The following is a 25,504-nucleotide window of genomic DNA, read 5'->3' on the forward strand; positions in this document are numbered from 1 at the left end:
GGTTGTGGGTTTAGAAGATGCTGTCTGGGGATCTTTGGTGACCTTCTGCAGCGCATCCTGCAGATAACACACTCTGCGGCTACTGAGCGTCAGCCGTGGAATGAACATACTATCCTGGAGGCTCATGTGCAGCTACAGAAATGCCTGTCTATTCCCCTTACAGTTGAAACTCCTACAATATTATATTTCCACACTTTTGTCTCTACCCCTGTACAGCAGAGCCAACTATGATGCAAAGAATTTGCTTATTGTTGTTTTCCACTGCAAGGTATTCCCCTCAACAGTATCCAAAGTGATATATCTGTTTTGCACGGGAATGGCTATAGGACGTTCTTACACTACCTGCCTAGTCCTCTTGCCCTGGCTGGTGGTCCCCATTCCCTTTCTGCCAATGGTGTCTTAACTTCCAGTGTGACCACCTCTTGATACATGCTATCCATAATACTCGCAGTTTTGTGGCTTCTCCACAATGGATATTGGGACTAAATATAATATTCCCAAATTTTCAGTTAGTACAAAGCTAAGTGGGAGTATGCATTGCAAGGAAGATGTAAAACATTTTTTGGAGGATTTAGACACATTTATTTCAATGTAGGAGGCCCAACAGGTAAGACCGATGAATTCAGGACACAGTTGGGAGCATGGGACTGGGAGATCATAGCAATTGCAGAGGCATAGCTCAAGGATGAACAGGACTAGGAGTTTAATGTTCCTCAGCTGTGCCACAACTCAAGGATGACATTAATCAGGGTTGTCATTTTCTGCCATGGGTCTTCACATGACTGAACAGATCCTTGACCCACAGTTACTGGGTAAAAGGGCAGGATGCCCATAAGTTAGTGGAGTTGGACATGCAGAATTTGCTTCAATGCTGTTGCTCTACCTCCTCATTAAAGTGCTGCGACTATAATCACGGGGCAGCGTTATGGCAAGTATATACCATTTTGAGCAGCTGAACAATTACATTACCATTCTCTACCCAACCTGTAAACTCCTCAAAATACTAATACACTTGGTAAAGCAATATTTCCCTTTTGAAACCTATACTGACTGTTAATTGCAGGTGGTCAAGTGGCACGGTGGTAGCATCTGTACATCTGGGCCAAAGCTCTTAGTTCAAGGCCTACAGCACAACCAAACAGATTGCTTATCCACCTCGAAATCTTTCCAATACACTCATGGGACATAGTAACAGTAGGAGAATTTTTTAATTGCGTGGGAACTGCAGTGCAACAATGTCCCCAAGATCAAAACCTCTATGTGCAAATTCTTCTTATTATGCAATTACCGTTCTCATTTCTTAACTTGCACAGCAATGCCTCTGCTATCGTTTTCGTAGATTCTTTTAAAGCAGGTGTTGCACTTTTACTACCTAGATGGCAACTTGGGGTCACGAGCTCAAATCTCACCACGGCCCACTGTAAAACTGAATTTAGAAAAACTTGTAATATGTGGCTATCACCAGAAATGTAAGCCTGAAAATTGTGAAATTGCTGCCTAGATAGAGTTGATGGGGTTAACACAGTTGATATGTAACTGAACTTTCAGAAACTATTCTATACAGTCCCAAATAACAGACATCTGAGAAAAGCTAAAACTCATGGAATAAAAGGGACAGTAGCAACGTGCATACAAAATTTATTGAGGCTCAGGAAAAAGACAACAACAGTTAATGGATGTTTTCAAGCCGCCAGGAGGTTTGTCAAGGTTGTTATTGCTCCTGGCTTTTCCTGCTTTATAATAATAATCAAAGACTTGGAGTACAGGGGACAACTTCAAACCTCGCAGACAACACAATACGTGGTAACACTAATGTGTGGGAATGACAATATGGAACTTCAAAAGGACAAAGACAGGTTGGTATTTTGGGTGGTTTGTTGTCAGATGAAGTGTGAAGTGATAGATTTGATACAACAGAGAGACATTTTAAGATAAGGGGTGCATTCCTAAAGTGTGTGCAGGAATAGAGGTCATTAACTGAGTCACTAAAGGTGGCAGGATGGGCGGAAAACATGGTTAATAAAGCAACCAGCACCCAAAGCTTTACGAATTGGGGCATAGAATACAACAGCAGGAGTGCACGCTGACCTTATGTAAGATACTAGTTAGACCTGAGGTGAATGACTGTGTACAGTTCTGAGCACCACACTTTAGAAAGCAGGTGAACACACTGGAGAGAGTGCAGCAGAGGTTTATGATAATGGCTCCAAGGAAGTAAAACTTCAGCAATGAGGATAGATTGGAGAGGTGTAGCTATTTTCCTTTGAGAGAAGATACCACAGAAGCACAGAGGGAGAAATTTGTTCTCGTTTGTAAAAAGAAACAAGAGGGCACAGATTTAAAGTGACTGCAAAATGAGTAATAGAATGTACGATAAAGTTTCTTCACAAAGAAAATAGTTCAAATCTCTAACACACAGTCTGGAAGTGTGGCTTAAAGAGATATTCAAGAGACCATTGAATGATTACTGAAATGAAATAATGTGCAGGACTACACAGCAACGATGGGAAAATGGCACTGAGTTTTACAGCTTGCTTGGGGAGCTGGTGCCGACGACGTACACAATGACCTCGCTCTGCATCTGGCCAATGTTGAAATTATGTGACCATGGCTTATAGACAAACTGAAAATGGGTTTTCTGGTTTCAGCCAGTACAGGTCCATATGACTCCTTTGGGTTCCATTGGGCTGTATATAGTTAATTCCGAATTATCATTGTATTAAGCAAGCCTTTGCAACGTGGCTTGCAATTGCTTCTCGGGTACTGAGAACAAATGGAGAAAAAAAGTGAAAAAGACAGATTGGGACTGAACTAGGAATAGAGCTTCATGCTGTTTGATCAGTGCTCAACTGACCCACAAGAGGGTTCTACCTCAAGCCTACAAACTTGTTGGTTGTCCATAGAATGCTTATGTCACAAGCAGAGCACTTGGAGTGGAGGGAAAGGAATGGATCTCTCATGACATAATTTTGAAAAGGGGATGTACTCTGCTGTTAGATGTAGTCTTGCTTCACAGTCTGAAGGTGAGGGAAACCAAGGCAACGTAGAACTTCCCACTGTGAGCACCTCACTCGTGATGGATCGTGTGCGTTTGTGAGCAATGCAAACCATATTTTGAGTAAAACGACTGCTCTGCAGGAGCAAATTCAGTTTGATTTACAATCATCTGGAGAGATGTGCAAGCTTATTTATGCTTTGGATTGGTTATGAGATCATTCTTGCTTGCACAATATAAATCCTGGCAGAGTTATTCCCATTGAGTATCCTCTGTTACCCAACACAGCCAAGACACTGATATCTGATGGCATCAAAATATAGGGAACTTCTGTCTTCCAATTTGAACAGGCACAGAAGAACTTTGTGCTGTCCTTTTAGTTTCTGGGATGTTTTTTAAAGTATGCAGACAACGATAACTCATCTGTTGGTGGCAGCTCCTTCCCAAAGTAAGGCCTGTTGCTGAATTAGCAGCATAGGAAAAGAGGGAGAGCATTCTGCCCCTCCCACTTGCTGATATTTCTGACAGGATATTATCAGTCTGTAAATTAATTCCAGCTACCGAACATCTATTGATGCCTTTATCCAACAAAATCAATCGATCTCAGTGTCAAAATCTCCAATTTGTTCGCAACAGCCACTAGGAGAGAGAATTCCAGATTTCCACTCTTTGTCTAGCTAAGTGCTTCCTATTTATATCCCTGAATGGCTTGGCTCTCACTTTAAGCTCATGACGTCTTGCTCTGGATTCATTCACCACAGGAAGTAGGTCACTACAAAGAAAGTATCAACTCTATTTAACATTTTAAATATCTCAAGCACATTACTCCTTTGTTCTTCTAATCTCTAGAGACTATGATCTCAGTATCTGCAACCTGAATTAAATTATTTTCACAATTCAACCGTTGGTAAACCATGCAGTGAAAACTACAATGCAGCCCTCCCAAGGTCAATATCACCTTCTTGAGGTGAGGGGTCCCAATTAAAGCTCATGCTCCTGGTGAGCTATTTCCTCCCCCAATACCTTTAAGATAAAGGCCACATCTCCTTAGCCATTCTCATGGCTTCTTGTGCACATTGACAGTGATATGAAGCTGGACAGAGTATTTGTGGATTGAAAGAAAGGATGTTAGAATATTTGATGTTTGTAAAGTGACAAAGGGGAAGAGTACATGGTTCCTTAAAAGATGATAAGCTCTGCTAGGCTTGGAGATTTTTAAAAATGTCTGCAGATGCATAAAGAGTTCTCAAAATTGAAACATTTGTAACAAAAGCTATATGGTTAGAGAGAGAAAAAAAAAGCATTTTTACCAAAACAACAGGTTTTGAATTTAGTAAAATAATTTAAACCAGGCCCTAGATACCAAAGCCCAATTAAATTTAAATCTGATGGTTTTGACAACCTAGGAAATTAATAGGCCATCAAGGGTTAAAAAAAAGGCCATTTGAAAATCAAGGTGACAGCAACTGCCAACTAAGAGAGGTAACAACCCATCAGCTCTAAAGAGACACACTAGCTCTCTCAGAATTCTATCGGCTTAGAAAAAAGTGTCCTCTAATTAAAAGGTACAGCAATACTCATACACGTATGATATACAGATATACATAAATGAACTGGAGGAAGGTACAGACGGTCTGATTAGCAAGTTTGCAGATGACACAAAGATTGGTGGAGTAGCAGATAGTGAAGGGGACTGTCAGAGAATGCAGAACATAGGTGGTAGAGTCGGGTGCAGAAAAAGCAAACAGAGTTCAATCCAGGCAAATGCGAGGTGATGCATTTTGGAAGATCCAATTCAAGAGCGAACTATACAGTAAATGGGAAAAGGCCTGAGGAAAATTGATACACAGAGAGATCTGGGTGTTCAGGTCCATTGTACCCTGAAGGTGGCATCGCAGGTCGATAAGAGTGGTAAGTTGGCAGGTCATGTTACAGTGGTATAAGACTTTGATTCGGCCACATCTAGGTACTGTGTACAGTTCTGGTCGCCACATTACAAAAAGGATGTGGATGTTTTCGAAAGGGTGCAGAGGAGGATCACCAGGATGTTGCCTGGTATGGAGAGCGCTATGAAGAAAGGTTGAGTAGATTAGGATTTTTTACATTAGAAAGAGGGGGACCTGATTGAGGTCTACAAAATCATGAGGAGTATAGACAAGGTGGATAGCAAGAAGCTTTTCCCCCCAGAGTGGGGGACTCAATTACTACGGGTTATGATTTCAAGGTGAAAGGGGAAAAGTTGAAGGGAGATATGCGTGGAAAGTTCTTTACACAGAGGGTCGTGGGTGCCTGGAACGCGTTGCCAGCGGAGGTGGTAGAGATGGGCACGATAGCATCATTTAAGCTGTATCTAGACATATACATGAATGGGCAGGGAGCAGAGAGATACAGATCCTTGGAAAATAGGCGACAGGTTTAGGTCGAGGATTTGATTGGCGCAGGCTTGGAGGGCCAAATGGCCTGTTCTTGTGCTGTAATTTTCTTTGTTCTTCTTTGTTCACTCGTAGTGAATATTCCCGACACCAGAATTCAACAGAGAACTGCACTTTGGACACCAGCTTTCGATGGAGAAAGGCGTTCCTGGCAAACTTCTCTGGGTATTTCGGTTTAAATTATCAGAGAGATGTCAATCTCCTTTCCATAACAACAGTGCTAAATCACATGTGTACTTGAGCTCCCAAATCCCTTTTGTTTCTCAACATTTCCCAGTTTCACACCATTTAGAAAAGCTCCAATTTCCAATTTTTATTTGATTTAAAGGGGATGGTTTCTCTGTTGAATTGCATTTGCCAAGACATATACCCATTAGTGAACTGTAGGTCTCCTTATGTTGCTGCCCCTCCTAATTTAGTATGATCTATAATTTTGGACATCCATACCTTCATTCACTCATCCAGTAAATAAATAAATCAAATCAAGTATGATGGTTAAAAGATGAGACTGTATGACATCCTTTAAGGAATATGGTGCTATTACGGTCTCCAGTTATACTACTTACGCTGTAGTAGCCCCTTTGGGTAGATTGTTGGAAGGGTGGAGGGAATAAAACGAGCCAGAATTCACATTCATTGGCACTGGCAAGCATCACTGGGCTTTGTTTCTCTGGGACCTGGATTGAGTTCAGGACTGAGGGTTGTTTTTCTGGGGACCTATACAGAGCTCATTGACAGAATGGCTTGTTTAGAAGCAGCAGGTTTACTCTTCCCTGTTGCAATGTTTTTGCTGATCTCTTTAATGTTAATGGCTGTGAAACAGTGACTAGCAATACACATGTTTTAAGATTGTTCCTGTCAAGTTCAACCCCTTAGCGTTTTTGGCTGGGAACATAATAACTACTGCAGCTGCATCAAAATTGATCCAAGAAAATTGAATCCTGTCTGCAATGAAGCCTCACACACAGCTCTTCCCTTAAACGCCAGTGTGGCACTTCACTTCAACACGATGTCATTATCTCCAAGCACACTGTTGACATCTGGAAGCTCAGTATTTTTAGTGCTGTGAGGCTGTGCTATTTTCTGGGTCTGTAGATTGTTAAACATAAAAAGATGGCCTTTGGTAAACTGGTGTGGTCTTCATGTCAGATGTAGGAGATTAGGGAGAATATCCATGTTACTGATGATTATGTGTGCAGGAAGTGTGCTTGGTTGCAAATCCGATCAGATTGCATAGATTGGCTGAAGTGGCAGGTAGAGGCAATAAGAAATTTACAGGGGCTAGAGGGTATGATGGATGGCCGTTGCAGGGAGGGAGGGAGATAAACCGAAGATACAGTCAGATAGATATTTTCTGAAGTTTTCTGAAGAAGGGTCGAGGCCTGAATTGTCAGTTTTCCTGCTCCTCTGATGCTGCTTGGCCCGCTGTGTTCATCCAGCTCTACATCTTGTTGTCGCAGATTCTCTAGCATCTGCAGTTCTTACTATCTGTGAAACAGTCAGGTAGATAGATAGGTTACCTCTAGAAAAGTGGGGAAAGGGAGGTAGGTCCTGAAGGAATCTCCTGTGGCTGTCCCGATTGCTAACAAGGATGCTGTTTTGGAAAATGTAGGGAGTGATGGACTCTCAGGATGAATGTAGCACTGACAGCCATATTTCTGGTACTAAGATCGGCTCTAACGTAACAAGAGGTACACCAGGTCCCAAGTGATCAACTGTAACTGGGGACTCTCTAGTCTCCTCTCACAATCCCCTAGGTGTTTCTGCAGCCAACAGCAAGACATCAGAATGGTGTGTTGCCTCCCTGGTGTCAAGATCCAGGATATCTCGGAAAAGATGCAGAACATTCTCAAAGGCGAGAGGAACCAGTAGGAGATTGTTGTCCACGTTGGGAATAATGACACAGGAAGAGAACAGGCCAAGATTCTGAGGAGAGAATATAGGAAGTTAGACAGGAATTTAAAAAAGGAGATTACCTCAAGGTTGTAATATCTGGATTTCTCCTGGTGCCATAAGCTAGTGAGGATAGGAATAGGCAGACAAATGCGTGGCTGAAGAGCTGATGCAGGGGAAAAGGATTTACATTTTTGGATGATTGGAATCTCTTCTAGGATAGAAGTGACCTGTACAAGGACAGATCGCAGCTGAATTGGAAGGGGTGTCCCACAGGGTTCAGTGTTGGGGTCACAGCTGTTCACCTTATATGTTAATGATCTGGATGAAAGGACAGGGGGGCATCCTGGCGAAGTTTGCTGATGGTGCGAAGATAGGTGGACAGGCAGGCAGTACTGAGGAGTTGGGGAAGCTGCAGAAAGATTTAGACAGTTTAGGAGAGTGGTCCAGAAAATGGCTGATGAAATTCAATGTGAGTAGATGTGAGGTTTTGCACTTTGGAAAAAAGATTACAGGCATGGACTATTTCCTAAATGGTGAGAAAATTCATAAAGCAGAAGTACAAAGGGATCTGGGAGTGGTGATCCAGGATTCTCTAAAAGTTAATTTGCAGGTAGAGTCCATGATTAAGAAAGCAAATGTAATGTTATCATTTATCTCAAGAGGGTTGGAATATAAAAGCAGTGATGTGCTTCTGAGGCTTTATAAAGCTCTACTTAGGCCCCATTTAGAATACGGTGTTCGATTTTGGGCCCCACACCTCAGGAAGGACATACTAGCCCTGGAGTGTGTCCAGCGGAGATTCACACCGATGATCCCCTGAATGGTAGGTTTAACGTATGATGAACAGCTAAGAATTCTGGGATTGTACTCATTACAGTTTAGAAGGTTGAGGGGAGATCTAATAGAAACTTACAAGATAAAGTCTGGCTTAGAAGGGGTGAACACTAGGAAGTTGTTTCTGTTAGGCGGGGAGACTAGGACCTGTGGGCACAGCCTTAAAATTAGAGGGGGTAAATTTAAAACAGAAATGAGAGACATTTCTTCAGCCAGAGAGTGGTGGGCCTGTGGAATTCATTGCTCCAGAGTGCAGTGGAGGCCGGGACATTCTCTGCCTTGAAGGCATCCATCGACAAATTCTTGATCTGAGAAGGAATCAAAGGATACGGGGAGAGTGCAGGGAGGTGGAGTTGAAAAGCCCATCAGCCATGATTTAAATGGCAGAGTGGACTTTATGGGCCGAATGGCCTTACTTCCACTCCTATGTCTTATGGACTTATGGGACGAATGTACTGGCAAGGAGGTTTACCAGACCTGATTGAAACAGTTGGGAAAAAAAAAGCAGTCAAATAGTCAGGGCAGGCAGGAACAAAGCAGAGAACACAGTGGGACTGATAAATTAAACTACCTTTATTTCAATGCAAGAGGCCTGACAGGTAAGGCAGATGAACATAAACATAGAACAACGCAGCGCCGAATAGGCCCTTCGGCCCTCAATGTTGCGCCAACCTGTGAACTCATCTAAGCCCCTCCCCCTACTTTATCCCATCATCATCCATATGCTTATCCAAGGACTGTTTAAATGCCCCTAATGTGGCTGAGTTAACTACATTGGCAGGTAGGGCGATCCATGCCCTTACCACTCTCTGAGTAAAGAACTCAGGGCATTGTTGGAAACATGGAACTGGGAAATCATAGCAATTACAGAGACATGGAGGCGAGGAGGGGGGAGTGGCAATTTTTTTTAAAGTTAAGCCTGACATTACTGTACTTAGGGAGGATATTCCTGGGAATATGTCCAGGCAAGTTATTTCAGTGGAACTGATAAACAAACAAGGGATGATCACCTTATTTGGATCGTACTACAGGCCCCCATTGGTCAGAGCGAAATTAGGAAACAAATTTATAAGGAGGTCTCAGTCACATATGAGAATAACTGGGTGGCTGTGGTCGGGGATTTCAACTTTCCAAACATAGACTGGGACTTCAATAATGTTAAAGGCTTGGATGGAGATGAATTTGTTAAGTGTACACAAGAAAAGTTTCTGGTATAGTACACGGATGTACCTACTAGAGAAGGTGCAAAACTTGACTTACTCTTGGGAAGTAAGACAGGGCGTTTGGTTAGCATGGGCCATTTTGGGCTCAAGGGTGTATCTGTGCTGTGGGCAGCTGACTGAGGTGTCAGTGGGGAGCACTTCTACCAGTTTTAACATAGATATGGAAAAGGATAGACTGGATCTAAAAGTTCTAAATTGGAGGAAGGCCAACTTTGACAACATTAAGCAAGAATTTTCAAAAGTTGATTGGGGGGAGACATCTGCAAGTAAAAGGGGTGGCTGGAAAATGGGAATCATTCAAAAATGAGATAACAAAAGTCCAGAGACAGTATGTTCCTGTTCGAGTGAAGGTTAAGGCAGGTTGATGTAGAGAATGCTGGATGACTAGAGAAATTGAGGTTTTGGTCAAGAAAAAGAAGGAAGCATATTTCAGGTACAGACAGCAGGGATCAAATAAATTCCTAGAAGTGGATAAAGGCAGTAGGGGTATACTTGAGAGAGAAACCAGGAAGGCAAAATGGGGACATGAAATAGCTTTGGCAAATAGGGTTTGGGGGAATCCAAAGGGATGTTACAAACACATGAAGGACAAAAACGTAACTAGGGACAGAACAGGGCCCCTTAAAGATCAGTAACGCCGCATACAGGTGGAACTGCAGGAGATGGGGGGAGACACTAAACAAGTATTTTGCATTAGTGCTTACAATGGAGAAGGATATGGAAGATATAGAACGTGGGGAACTAAATACTGACATCTTAAGATAACATCCATAGACAAAGGAGGAGGTGGTTCTGAACATCTTAAAACACAAAGGTGGATCAGGTGGGACCTAGAACTCTGTGTGAAGCTAGGGAAGAGATTACTGGGCTCCTTGCTGCAATATTTGTACCATTGATAGCTAGAGGTAAGGTGCCAGAAGACTGGAGGCTGGCTAACGTGGTTAGGAAAAGCCAGGGAACGATAGACTGGTGAGCCTGACATCAGTGGAGGGCAAGTTGTTGGAGGGAATCTTGAGGAACGGGATTTACACATACTTGGAAAGGCAAGAACCAACTGGGGATTGTCAACATAGCTTTAGGAGTGGGAAATCGTGACTCACTAAATTAACTGAGTTGTTGAAGAAGTAATGAGGAGGATTGATGAGGGCAGAGTGGTGAACGTGATCTATACGGATTTCAGTCAGACATTTGGCGATGTTCCTCGTGGTAGACTGGTTAGCAGTGTTAGATCACACGGAATAGAGGGAGACTAGCTATTTGGATACAGAATGGTTCAAAGATAGAAGACTGAGGGGGCGGTAGAGGGTTGTTTTTAAGACTGGAGGCCTGTGACCAGCGGTGTGCCACAAGGGTCAGCGCTAGGTCCACTGCTTTTCATCATGAACATAAAAGATCTGACGTGAACGTTGGGGGTTCGGTTAGTAATTTTGCAAATGACACCAAAATTGGAGGCGTAGTGGACAGCAAAGAAGATTACCTCAGAGTACAACAGGATCCTGATCAGATGGGCCAATGGGCAGAGGAGCGGCAGATTGAGTTTCATTTAGGTAAACGTGAAGTGCTGCATTTTAGAAAGGCAAATCAGAGCAGGGCTTATACATGAAATGGCAAATTCCTCAGAAGTGTTGTTGAACAAAGAGACCTTGGAGTGCAGGTTCATAGTTCCTTGAAAATGGAGTCACAGGTAAACAAGATAGTGAAGAAGCCATTTGGTCTGCTTGCCTTTATTGATCAGTGCATTGAGTTGGGGGTTAGGAGGTCATGTTGCGGCCGTACAGGACATTAGTTAGGCTACATTCGGAGTACAGCATGCTGTTCTAGTCTCCCTGATTCGGGATAGATGTTGGAAAGCTCAAAAGGGTTCAGAAAAGATTTACAAGGATGTTGCCAGGGTTGGAGGGGTTGAGCTATAGGGAGAGGCCAAATAGTCTGGGGCTATTTTCCCTGGAGCATCAGAGGCTGAGGAGTGACTGTATACAGGTTTTTAAAATCACAAGGGACATGGATGAGGTAAAGAGGCAAGGTCTTTTCCCCAGGGTTGGGGAAGGAGGGTGGTGAGTCCAAAGCTAGATAGCACAGATTTAAGGTGAGAGGGGTAAGATATAAAAGGGACCTAAGGGGTAACTTTTTCACATAGTGAGTGTGATGTGTATATGGAATGAGCAGCCAGAGAAAGTGGTGGAGGCTGCTGCAACATTTAAAAGGCATCTGGCTGGGTATATGAATAGGAAGAGTTTCCAGGGATACGGGCCAAATGCTGGCAAATTGGACTAGATTTATCCAAGATATTTGGTTGGCACAGACGAGCTGGACCAAAGGGTCTCTTTATTGCCTCACTACCAAAAGGACGTGGATGCTTTGGAGAGGGTGCAGAGGAGGTTCACCAGGATGTTGCCTGATATGGAGGGTGCTAGCTATGAAGAGAGGTTGAGTAGATTAGGATTATTTTCATTAGAAAGACGGAGATTGAGGGGGGCCCTGATTGAGGTCTACAAAATCATGAGGGGTATAGACAGGGTGGATAGCAAAAAGCTTTTCTTCCCCCCCCCCCCCCGCCACCCCAGAGTGGGGGACTCAATTACTAGGGGTCATGAGTTCAAAGTGAGAGGAGGAAAGTTTAAGGGAGATATGCGTGGAAAGTTCCTTACACAGAGGGTGGTGGGTGCCTGGAACGCATTGCCAGCGGAGGTGGTAGACACAGACACATTAGTGTCTTTTAAGATGTATCTAGACAGGTACATGGATGGGCAGGGAGCAAATGGACACAGACCCTTACAAAATAGATGACAGGTTAGACAGAGGATCTCGATCAGAGGCTTGGAGGGCCGAAGGGCCTGTTCCTGTGCTGTAATTTTCTTTGTTCTTTGTTCTTTTGTGTTGTATCTCTTTATGACTCTAAGGCCTGAAGTCAAGTGTCCCTTGTCTCCATGAAAGTAGGTAAACCAAACATGACAAATCACTTGCCTACTCAATAACCTACAGCTGACAGAATACAATGTGACTTGTAGTGCATTTAACCATTACATTGAAACACCAATGGCATTATCAAATGGGAGTACCTAAACAGCAACTATAGTCAGTACACTTGGGGGGGAAAAAACCTGCCAGGATAGTGATTGATACAACACTTGTGTATGATCTGGATGTGAGTTTGCTCGCTGAGCTGGACGGTTAGTTTTCAGACGTTTCGTCACCGTTCTAGGTAACATCATCAGTGAGCCTCCGACGAAGCGCTGGTGTTATGTCCCGCTTTCTATTTATCTGGTTAGGTTTCCTTGGGTTGGTGATGTCATTTCCTGCGTTGGTGATGTCATTTCCTGTTCTTTTTCTCAAAGACAAAACGTCTGAAAACGAACCTTCCAGCTCAGCAGGAAAACTCACATCCAGAACCTCAACCTGAGCTACAAATCTTCTCAAAACTCACTTGTGTATGATGCAAATCCACCTGGAATGTCCATTCCACATGGTGAAGGATCGACTACGTACCCGATTGTTGCTCCATTATCCACAATTCCCAAAAAGTGCTGCCTATCTACCCCGCTCCAAATATCACCAGCCCCTCACTTGGGCCTCAGATTACCATCGATAACAAAAAGTCACCTCCAGCAGGATGCCACCACCAAATACATATTCCACTCCCTTCCTCTTTCAGCCTTCGGCAGGGATTGTCCTTTCTGGGACACCCTGATCCACCCGCCCTTCACTCCCAACAGCCTCATGGTACCTTCCCCTCCAACCGTAGAAGATGCAACACCTGTCTGTTTACTTTCTCCCTCCTCAGTATCAAAGGGCTCAAACATACCTTCTAGGTGATGCACTGCTTTATGTGCACTTCACTCAATCTAGTCTACTGCATTCGTTGGTCACAACGTGGTCTCCTCTCCATTGGGAAATGAAGCATAGTCCAGATGACTGCTCTGCAAAAAAAGACCTGACCATCCAGTTGCCTGACACTTCTACACATCACGTGTTCTCTGGCCAACATTTGTCTCGGAGATAACAAGGTACAGAGCTGAATGAACGCAGCAGGCCAAGCAGCAGCTTAGGAGCAGGAAGGCTGATGTTTCGGGCCTAGACAAGGGTCTAGGCCTAAAGCATCAGCTTTTCTGCTCCTGAGATACTGCTTGGCCTGCTGTGTTCATCCAGCTCCACACCTTGTTATCTCAAATTCTCCAGCATCTGCAGTTCCTATTATCTCTGAAACAACTTCTGTCTCAGGATTGTTGCAATGCTTCAGAGAAGCTCAACGCAAGCTGAGATAACAGCTCCTCATTTTCCACTTGGGAACTTACAGCCTTCTGGACCCAATATCAAGTTCAACAATTTTAGGGTTTGAGGCATCTTCACGTGTGCATACCCTGACCCTCTCAAACCAGGCCTTGTTCTCAGAGTCTGCTATGACACACCCCCATCATTACCCACTAATAGATATTCATTCACCCACCCAGGCTGATTGTTATCCACTCCTTTGTCAGTTCATCTGTTCTTTCTCTTTGGGCTCTATTTCCACTTATCACTTACTCCTTACCCTCTCTCCCTAACCTATCTTCTGCATAAAAAACACAATCTTTTCCTAGCTACCATCAGTCCTGAGGAAAGGTCACTGAACCAAAATGTTAACTCTGATCTGGGGGCTTTGAGGGGTCAGGTGGTGAGTTGACAGGACCCTCAGCCAGATCCGAAACACCTTCCTCACTTCAGCCATTACCACCTCTCTTCACATAGTAAAACATTCCATTGCACTTCAGAGGTTAGGATTAATGACCAAGAGTTTTACTTCTAGAAAGAAAGAAAAAAGAAAGTTCGAGAGGTTTAGTGGGAGCTGGTATGTGTTCCTCAGGTAAAGACACAATTACAAATGTTAGGCAATGGAAATGGAGGTCAGAGATGGTAAACAAAATTAGGATGGGAGATGTTACAAGAATAAAGAGGGGCAAGACCTTGAAGGAATTTGAAAACTATCCTTATTCCTTTGAGGCTGGCTACAAGCTCTTTTGGTTTGAAGCACAGCTGTGCTGTTCAGCTGCTGACTGGGCTGTCTCCTTAAGCTCATTCAGTTTAAAAAGCAAATCTAAATACTGACACTGAGCAGTGGACAGGTGTAAATTTCAGGCTCCAGATCAATGACTGCATTTCCATCCCTTTGATTTCTAATAAATAGTGTTGAATCTAGTAACTGGTGCATGTTAATACCAACAGGAGCAGATATTCCATGGTGTTATGTCCTGCTGCTAGGGGAGAGCTGTCTCGTTTTAAGGACATGAACTCTAATGGCTCCTAACTAAATATAGCTTGTACCAATTGGATGAGACAAAAATATTCTGCCTTCTGTACCATTAAAATATTTCCTGTTGCTATGGCAGCTTAGGCATATGACTTTATTTTCTGAAGTAGGATACTGAAACCTTCCAATAGACAGGTGCAATAAAGAGATACTATTTTTACTAGGTAGCAGATCCGAGGCAGCATTGCTCACATTGCATCAGGACAACAGAGTTTACAATGACAGGAATGTAATAGCATAAAACATATAACATATCAGTCTGTCACCACACTGGAGCTGAGATGAAGTTAGACTACCTCCTTAAGGACACAGACTAATTGCTGTGTACTTTCAAAACTGTTTCCTTGATCAGTATGTTGTCACTAATTTACAACTTCAAGATGACATTGTTTATGAAATGGTTTAAGAAATTTGAAAATTTGAAGATTCGATAGAAATGCAGGTCTCCCTAACTTTACGCATCACCTATGGTTCATCTATGTGTAACAGACTCCAGGTCACATGGCCATGCTGCAACTTAAATATATCTCTGCAAAGACCATGTACATGTAGATACCTTTGAATTAACATATAGTCAAAGATAAATAGAGGTCGTCACACACTTAAATAAATCATTCACACACTTCAAACAAAGCATTACCGATCCTATATTAGTATTGCCTGGATTCCCAATTCATATGCAAGATTGGCCGATCTGAAATTCAATAGCTTTCCAAATTCTTCTCTCCAGTGAAGGCTGCAAATAGATTATTATTATCCTGGAACATTTCACCAGGCTGGCCTGCATCTGGTCAGAGGACAAGGATCACTTTTTAAAGAAAATTCATAAACAGAACAAGGGCATCATTCACTAGGCAGCATTTATTGCCCAACCCTTATTGCCCAGAGCGCAGCTCAGAGTCAACCACATTGCTGTGGGTCTGGAGTCACATGTAGGCCAGACGAGGTAAGGATGGCAGTTGCCTTCCCTAAACGACATTAACGAACCAGATGGGTTTTTCCAACAATTGACAATGGATTCATGGTCATCATTAGATTCTTAATTCCAGATACTTACTGACTTCAAATTCTACCATCTGCCATGGTGGGATTCAAACCCTGGTCCCCAGAACATTATCTAGGTCTCTGGATTAACAGTCCAGGTATAATACCACTAGGCCATTTCCTAGTATAGAAGAAATAGCTAATTTCCATGTAGCACTCTTGCCTCTAATCAGAGAGGTTCAAGTTTTCAGAGACAGAAAGAAATGCAGATGCTAGAATCAGAGTCAATTGCTGTGTGGAGCTGAAGGAACACAGCAGGGCAGGCAGAATCAGAGGGGCAGGAGAGTCAATGGTTCGGGTCAGGAATCATGGAGGCTTGGCCCAACCACAATGCAGAGGGGCACCTCAGTGCAGGTCTAAAAGAAACCGCTGGAGCTGCCATCTTCCAAATTAGACGTTAAGCTATATGCGGCACTCATAATAGCATGAGCTTCACGGCAGAATAGCGAGCTACTGCGCTGCAAGTACCTGTAACTTCATACACCTATGTCATGTTTGTTGTCTCAGGTGGGTAATAAAAATTTCAAAGCATGACAGAAACAGTGGGGGAGCACTCCTGTATCCTGGTAAATAAATTGTCCTTCAGCAACGGATTATCTGTCATAACCCTCTTGTTGCTTGTGGGAACTTGCTTTGTGCAAACTGACTATTGGACTTCCTATGTTACAATAGTGATTACACTTCAAAAGTAGTTCCCTAGTTGTCAAACACAAAGGCAAATCCCAAGGTTGTGAAAAGGATAATGGAAATGCAAGTCCCTCTTTCCTCGAGAGTTAAGCCCTAAAATAATGCAATGATTTAACTGTGGCTCTCATACACAATACACAGGTATAGGCCTAAGACTCAGAAAATACACTCATTTCAAACTCAAAGTCTTATCCTTCCTTAAAGCAGTGCAGAAGAAGATCTTACATTTTACTACAGCCAGACACACAGGCATCACATTGTGACAGAACCCAGCATTCCTTTTCCACTCTCAACATTTTGCTACTCATGAACAATACTCCTAATAAAAGAAATAAAATTCCAAAAACAAGAAAGCAATGAGGATGGAAAGCCACTGGTAACAAATACAATTTAAAACAGGGAATGAGAGAGAGCAGCAACATTGCTAACAACAGAAAGGGCAAAGGGCTATCTCCTGTAATTAATGGAGAGAAGGAAAGTTTGGTCCCAGTAAAAGGAGGTCATAAGACACAAGCTGCACTTTGCTTTAGGTTGAATAGCCATCAATTTGTAAAAACAAATTAATAAATCCTTCAAAAAGTAAACAGGAATTTGCTGCAAGTTTATAAAAATAAACAAACAGCTGGACAAAGATGAAGCAGAGAAATTCCTGAGCCAGGTTTGGACATTTGGAGGACAAAGGGGTGAAAGTGTCTCAAAACAGCAGGGAAAGTAAGCTTAACAGCTCGCTGAGAAATAATAACTTGTGGAAGAAGATATTTAAGTTTTGAAGAAGTGGGTCAGCTTGTCCCCATACAAGGCAAATTAATCTGAAGCTGCACATTCTAAGTAAACCATCTGAAGCTTAGCACCCAACCAGAACTTGACAGGTGTTTTCTTTTTTGACATTACTTTCCCCGTTCCTTTATCAGCTGGCCAGTGCCCTCACAAGCTCCCTACCCTCTCCTTTGAGAATGGTGAACAAACATGCATGGTCATGCGCTCAACCACACTCAAAGAGGCACACAATCTCGCACAGGTATTAGTGACAGGAAAGTGGATTACCCTTCTGCATAGAAACGCAAGAAATAGCAGCACGAGTAGGTCATATGGACACTTGAGCTTGTTCTGTCATTCACTAAATTTATGGCACATCATCGAACTCAATTCCACTTCTTGGTATAAACACCAAATTTTTTGACTGCCTTAAACTGCGAGACAATACTCAATGACAAGGCTTCCAAACTCTGGGGAGGAATTTTTCTGATCACCATAGAATCTGATAAGTTTCCACAACAGCTCTGAAATATCAGTTCCCAACTGATGGCAAAATTTCACATTTTAGAACATTTACTATAACAAATGACGAAGGCACACTTTTTTTTGCAGGCAATGTGCACTTTAACCAACAAAGAGAAAAATCCCTCTTTTAAGCTTATCGCTGAAGAGGGTTTACTTGATTCAAATTGCTAACTCTTGCTTTCTCTCCACAGATTTTGCCAGACCTACTCAGTTTCTGCAGTATTTTCTAATTTTTATCTGCAACAAGGGATGATGATCAGATTCCCTTTTTTTGGAGGTGGTCGTTGCCTGGCACTTGTGGGACAATAATGCTACTTGACCCTTTTTCAGTCCAAACCGAAATGTTGTCCAGATTTTGTTGCCTTTGAACATGGACTGCTTCAGTATCTGAGCAGTCATGAAAGATGCTCAACATGGTACAACAAGTGCAGAACAACCCATTTCCACATTAAGACAAAGGAACATTTATTGATAAAGCAGCTGAAGGTAGTTCGGCCTAGGACACCACTTTGAGGAACTCCTGCAGAGATGTCCTAGACGTGAGATTTTGACCAGGATATAATATCATGCCAGATATTACAGTGTCGTTTTCCCTATCCACAAATAATTATGTCCAATGTCATCCTGAAAAAAAAACCCTTCATCTCCATTCTCGGCCTTCTGCCAGTCAGCCAATCCTCTGTCCATACCAGTACTTGCCCCTAACACCATGGGCTCTTATCTTATTTAGCAGTCTCCTGTGTAGCACCTTGTCAAAAGGCCTTCTGGAAATCCAAATATATCACATCCAATGGATCTCCTTTTGTCCAACTCACTTAAGACCTCAAAGAATTCTTACAGATATGACAGGCATGACCTTCCCTTGATGAAGCTCTGCTGATTCAGCACTATTTTAACATGCACTTCCAAGTACTCTGCGATGTCATCCTTAATCCTGAATTCTAACATCTTATCAATGCCCAAGGTCAGGCTAAGCAGCCTGTAGTTTCCTGTCTTCTGCCACACTCCCTTCTTAAGCAGGGACGTTAAGTTAGCCAATTTCTAATCCTCTGGAGCCCTCCCTGACTCCAGTAATTCCTGAAGGATCACCACCTCTACAATCTCCTCCGCCATATCCTTCAGAACACAGAGGATGAAATCCATCTGATCAGGTGATATATTCGCCTTCAGACCTTTCATTTTCCTGTCAGTGATGGCCACTACACCCACCTCTGCCCCGACTCTCCTAAAGTCCTGGTATGCTGCTGGTATCTTCCACCATGATGACTGATGCATAGTACCTATTCAGCTCTTTTGCCATTTCTTTGTTCCCCATTACCACGTCTCCAGCCTCATTTTCCAGCAGTCCAATGTCCATTGTTGCCTCTCCCTTACCTTTTATACATCTAACAAAAACAAATTGTTGCAATCTTATTTTATATTATTAGCTAGCTCGCCCTCATGGACTCATTGATGTACAGCATTGAAACAGACCCTTAGGTCTAACTTGGCCATGCCAACCAGATCTCCTATAGAAATCTATCCCCATTTAGCAGCATTTGGCTCATATCTCTCTAAACCCTTCCTACTCATGTACCCATGGAGATGCCTTTTAAATACTGCAATTGTATTAGCCTCACCACTTCCTCTCGCAGTTCATTCCATACATGCATTCTACTGTACATTCCTCCCACTGTGTGCAAGTGTTGCTCCTTTCTCCTTTCACCTTAAACCTATGCCTTCTAGTTTTGGACTCCCCTACTGCAGGGAAACGTCCTTGTCTATTTACCCTACCCATGCCCCTCGTGAATTTATAAACCTCTGTGAGATCATCTCTCAGCCTCCAACACTCCAGTGAAAATAGCCCCAGCATATTCGGCCTCTCCTTATAGCTCAACCACTCCAACTCCGGCAACATCTTTGCAAATGTTTTCTGAACCATATTTCACCTTTGCCCCACTACTGCTTTTTTAGTTGTCCTCTGAGGATTTTGAAAGGTTTCCCACTAATCTTCACCACACTATATGCTTGTTCTTTTGCTTTTATGCTGTCCCTGACTTCCCTTGTCAGCCATGGTTGCCTCGTGCTCCCCTTTGTCTGGTTTTTTTCCTTCCTTGTGATGAATTTCTGCCATACCTGTTGAATTAGCCAGAAACTGGTGCCATTGCTACTGCACTGCCTTCCCTGCTAGGCTCCCCTACCAATCAATTGGAGCCAGCTCCTCCCTCATGTCTTTGTACTTCCTTTGCTCAAATGTAATACCATTACATCTGTTTCCAACTTCTTCCTCTCAAACTGCAGCGTGAATTCTATCATATTATGATCACTGCATTCCCCTCCAGGGCTTCCTTCACCTTCAGTCCCATTACAACATCACCAAAAACAGGATTACCTGTTCCTTGGTAGGCTCTATTGTATGCTGCTCCAAAAATCTTCTGCATAGACATTCCATGAATTATTTTTCTTCAGTTACACTACCAACCTGATTTTTTCAGTCCACCTGCATATTGAAGTCCCCCATGATTATTGTAATAGTGCTTTTTCTGAGTCCTGATTTATTTTCTTCTTCACATCCTGACTACTGCTAGGAGGCCCGTACACAATTCATGTCAGGGTTTGTGTAAAAGTCCTCAGATGAATCTGAAGCATTGGAATCTTCAGCATCCATTGTGTGGTCTGCTCCACGTCCACCATGTGGTGGATCAGTCTGGGTAGTAAAGTTTTCTGGGTGACAATGAAATTTAGGCAGATAATGCTTCAGGAATTGGTTTGAATTTTCTTTTGTCTATCTTATGTTCTAGTTGGAGTCATTTGTTGTGAATTATGTCATTTTCACTAGGCACTGGACTTAGCCTTTGTTACCACCTGCTGACTGCCCCTGTACTTGGCTTGCCTGAGCTGATCCCTGCTGCAGTTTGCCATAAAGATCTGTCCATGCGTGTTCTGTCAATTTGTCTCCTGTGGTTAACAGTTCTTTGCCTGAGACAGTTAGTCGTGGCCTCCTTTCTTTACCTCATTTCAGCTCCGTTGCTGTTTCCTCCCATTCCCTTTCATTCTGATTCAGCCTTGGAACTGCTTCCTACTTTTATTTTACATTTTATGCACCTGCTGCCAGATTTAATTGTCGTTAATCCATGAAGCATTTGCTACCACAATCTAAATGTGTTTAGAGATGAATATGGAACAGGTCTTAGTAACACAAAATGTTCATTCCAACTGTGAATATTATGCAGACAGCAGAAAGAAACCCCTGATGACCATCTTGAAGTAAGTCCTTCTCCACACTGACTCTTCATGGTCAGACGTCATTTCTTGTAACATTATTGACTGCCTTGTACGACAGAGTGAGAAACACAAGAGCGAGAGAGAGAGCAAGCGAGCAAGAGAGAGTCATCTCACAAACACACTGAGCAAGACACACTCACAGCAAATGACATACCGACACACAAATGCAGAGTGAGCAACACCATATACAAACAGACACAGCAAACAAGACTTACCAAGAGATAGTGCAATCAAGAATGTGAGGCACAGAAGGCAATTGAGAGAGCAAGAAACACAGAGCAGTCAAGAGGGCTATAGAGATGCAGAGCCATCAAAAAAGAGTGAGACACAAAAAAATGATTGAAAGAGTGAGAGACAACAGAGCAATGAAACCAGAGTGACAGACAGGAAGAGATAGTGTGCAGGAGAGACACAGAGAATCACTGCCAGTGAGACACAAGGAGAGAGGGTAGTAATAATCTTTTCAATAGGACTTATTTGAAAAGCCCTTTCATAAAACCAGATAATTCTGCCTTACTGTATCACAACTTTAATTAGCTATAAATTATCCATACACCTAAGAAAGAAGCTTTACACAAAGAACAAGAAACCAGGAATAATTAATTGGACAGCTCTTTGAAGGAGTCTGGCCAGATCCATTTGGACAAATGGCCTTCTCCTACAATCTATTTTTTCATTCATTCACAGAATGTGGGTATCACTGGCTAGTTCAGCACTCATTGCCTAACACTGTTTGCCCAGAGGGCAGTTGAGTGTCAATAACATTGCCATGGGTCTGCAGTCACATGTAGGCCAGACCAGGCAAGGATAGCAGTTTCCTTTCCAAAAAGGCATTAGTGAACCAGGTGGGGTTTTCCTAACAATCATCATTAGACTTTTAATTCCAGAATTTTAGATTCTGCCATGGCAGGATTTGAACACAGGTCCCCAGAATATTACCTGGATCTCCGCATTAATAGTTTAATCACAGTCTAACAACAATGCCACTAGGCTATCACCTCACCCAATCCTGTTAAAGCTTATGGTTTTTCTTGCTCTTAAGTAAGAGAACTTTCTGGGGAAACCCCCAAAACCACAAGCATCTGTGCGAACTTGCAATCCACATTCACGAGAAAGTAAACTTACCGAAGCAGTTACCTCTGTGGGGCACAAACATTTTGGAAGCAGAGGCAATGTGAAGCTCTGCTGCAATCAGCGCTTTAATGATGAGGTCCTCGATCTGGGCCATCAAAGCTGCAGAACGAAAAAGACTCATTGTAAACAATCTCACTCAAAAGGTTAAACAATGCACCAAGTTCCATAATTGAAGCACAATTACAAGCACCACATAAAACACAAATCCGAACGCAATAAAATTTATTCATTGGACAAGGCCAAGAGTTATTATTCATCTCAATATAACTGGATCACTTGCTGGTCTATTACTGAAGGAATTTATGAATCAACCAAATCAACACTGGTCAAGATCACATGGAGACCAGATCAGATAAGGATGTCAGATTTCTTTCCCTCAAAGACATTAGTGAACCAGGTGGGTTTTTAAGAACAATCTATGGTTGTGATCACCTGACTACATTTTTTATTGAGATAACAAGGTGTAGAGCTGGATGAACACAGCAGGCCATACAGCATCAAAGGAGCTGGAAAGCTGACGTTTCGGGCCTAGACTTGCACTCCTTGCTATGTAGAGACCTAATCCTAGCTGTGATAATAAAGTGTGAAACTGGATGAACACAGCAGGCCAAGCAGCATCTCAGGAGCACAAAAGCTGACGTTTCGGCCCTCAACCCTTCAGAGAGGTGTTCATCCAGCTTCACACTTTATTATCTTGGATTCTCCAGCATCTGCAGTTCCCATTATCACTAATCCTAGCTGAGGTCAGTTATCAAGCTAGACACTTCAACAAACCCAAACAGTATGCCAACTAATACCTCTGCACGGAAAGTTTTATTCTGAGCTTTTTCGGTTGTATACAGAACTCACGCATAGTGTGGAACATCATCTGAGTAGGCTTGTGCATACACAGTGTCTCAGCTTTAATGCAAACAGCAAGTCATATTCAGATCCTTCAACCAGCTGTTGATTTCAATACCCTCTGATAGTAAACAGAAGTGGAACCGGGCTTCAAAATCTCTCCAATCAACAATGGGTGGACAACCTTTTAATCGATTTACAATCTATATTAATAACCTGGATGTGGAGCTAGGATGTATTATAGCCAAGTTTGCAGATGACACTAAAATAGGTGGGAAAGTAAAGTACAAATGTAGAAATAAGCAAGTTAAAACTGATACAGAGAGATTAGGTGAATAGGCTGAAATTTGGCAGATGAACTTAAATGTGGACAGGTATGAAGTTATTCACTGTGAATATGAGGAACTAAAAAGGTAACATATTATCTAAATTTAAAGAAACTTCAGAATGTTTTGGTTCATAGGGATCTAGGTGTCCTCATGCATGAATCACAGAACGTGAATGTGCAGGTATGGCAGTAAGAAAGATGACAAATGGAATTTTGACATTTGTTGCCAAAAGAATTAAGTATTGCATACAAAAGTTTGTCCCTTTACTTTAGTGGGGATGGAATTGCATTGGGACAGTTCAAAGAAGGTTCAGAACATTAATTCCAGATATGAAATACTTGTCTTATGGAGGAGAGATTCAGCAGCTTAGACCTATCCTCACTAGAGTTTAGAACAATGAGATCTAAACTGAGGTATATAAGATGCTAATAGGAATAAATAAAGTAGATGTAGAGAGGATGTGTCCTCATGTGGGGCAATCTAGATTGAGAGTATTAGGAGGGCAGATTTAAAACAGATGAGGAGGAACTACTTCTCTCAAAGGGTCATGAATGTGAAGAATTGTTGCGAAATTATGTGGAGTACTTGAGAATTGGAAGGCAGGAAGTTAGTATTTGTTTGTAAAAATGATTTGGGGCGATGAGGGGGGTGGGGGGAACGAGTGTGTAGTCCCTTTAAGTGGTGATGTGCTTTACTAAGCTTGGAGGCTTAAATGAAAATGTACCTGTAAGCAGCCAAAGAGGTACAGGCAGTTCTGAAAATGAAACTGCTATCAATTGGCTGTGTGATTGGAAACCTTAGGCTTATTTTGATGTTTTGATAGCTTGCTCGAAGATTGGCCAATTAACTTAAACAAAACACTTAAGACAGTGGAATTCAATCTCAGCAGGTCTGGCAGCATCTGTGAAGAAAAAAAATAATCAGGGTTAATATTTCAGTCCGGTGACCCTTCCTCAGAACAGTCACTGGACCTGAAATGTTAACTCTAATTTTCTTCATAGATGCTGCCAGACCTGCTGAGGTTTTCCTGCAACTCCTGTCTTTGTTTTACAGCATCCACAGCTCTTTTGGTCTGAATTTAAATCTGGCAGTTTTGACAACCTCAGACCAATCCTATTATGAGACAATTGACAGGTCATCGGGGTAAATAAGAAGAAGGTTTTAGAGAATTGGTGTGAGAGTGAACAGTCATCTGAAGAGTAAACATCTGGCTCTCAGAAATCTCTAAGCTCTCTGAGAAAGCACCATCTATTCATAAAGATAGCACAACACACCTCGCTTAGAGTCTTAACAGGAGAATTCACAGAAAAAGCATTCCTGACAGAAGGATCAGCAGCAAAGTCAAAGAACATTCTAGAAGACTTAACCCAACTGTACTTTTGAGAGTCTAATTTTTAATTTATTTTTATTATTACTTGGGGTTTTTATAGGTGGGGCTTGTGTTTATTAGAACATCAAACTGATAGATTTTTGTTCAGTTAGGGAACATTTAATAGTTAAGGGGGAATTGTTTAATTTGTTGGTTGATTTGGTAATTAGATTCCCTACAGATTAGATCCCCTACAGTGTGGAAACAGGCCCTTCAGCTTAACAAGTCGACACTGCCCCTTGAAGCATCCCACCCAGACCCATCCCCCTATAACCCACACACCCCTGAACACGACAAGCAATTTTAGCATGGCCAATCCATCTAACCTGCACATCTTTGGACTGTGGGAAGAAACCGGAGCACCCGGAGGAAACCCACACAGACATGGGGAGAATGTGCAAACTCCACACAGACAGTCGCCCGAAGCGGGAATCGAACCCGGGTCCCCGGTGCTGTGAGGCTGTAGTGCTAACCACTGAGCCACCGTGCCGCCCTTGGCTCACTGTTAGGGTTAAATTGCTAAATTGTTACTTGTGTAATTGTTGTGTGCATAACTTGTTATTTGTTGCTTATAAAGTAAATAGCAGGGACTTTCTTTCATTTAACTACTCTATTTTAACAGAATATGTGAGCTCCTCGGATTGTTTCAGGTTTAATTATTATTTAATTATTATAATTTTATTAATAATGGACTTCAGCAAGGCATTGGATAAGGTTCCCCACGGCAGGCTCATTCATAAAGTCAGGAGGTCTGGGATACAGGGTGATTTGGCTGTCTGGATTCAGAATTGGTTGGCTGACAGGAGGCAGAGAGTGTTTGTAGATGGTAAGTATTCTGCCTGGAGGTCAGTGCTGAGTGGTGTCCCACAGGGCTCTGTTCTTCGGCCTCTGC

General features: G+C 42.6%; 1 protein-coding gene across 2 annotated transcripts in view; it reads right to left on the reverse strand.

Moving 5' to 3' along the window:
* Positions 1 to 25,504, reverse strand: part of ttll5 (tubulin tyrosine ligase-like family, member 5) — a 419,059-nt gene that overhangs the window by 306,906 nt on the left and 86,649 nt on the right. For both annotated transcript variants that reach the window (XM_059648892.1, XM_059648891.1), the window contains one exon: positions 22,066 to 22,173. In XM_059648892.1, coding sequence (XP_059504875.1) covers positions 22,066 to 22,173 — 108 coding nt within the window. The remainder of the gene's footprint in view (positions 1 to 22,065; positions 22,174 to 25,504) is intronic.

Source organism: Stegostoma tigrinum, chromosome 10 (assembly GCF_030684315.1).
Source record: "Stegostoma tigrinum isolate sSteTig4 chromosome 10, sSteTig4.hap1, whole genome shotgun sequence".
Classification (NCBI taxonomy): Eukaryota; Metazoa; Chordata; class Chondrichthyes; order Orectolobiformes; family Stegostomatidae; genus Stegostoma; species Stegostoma tigrinum.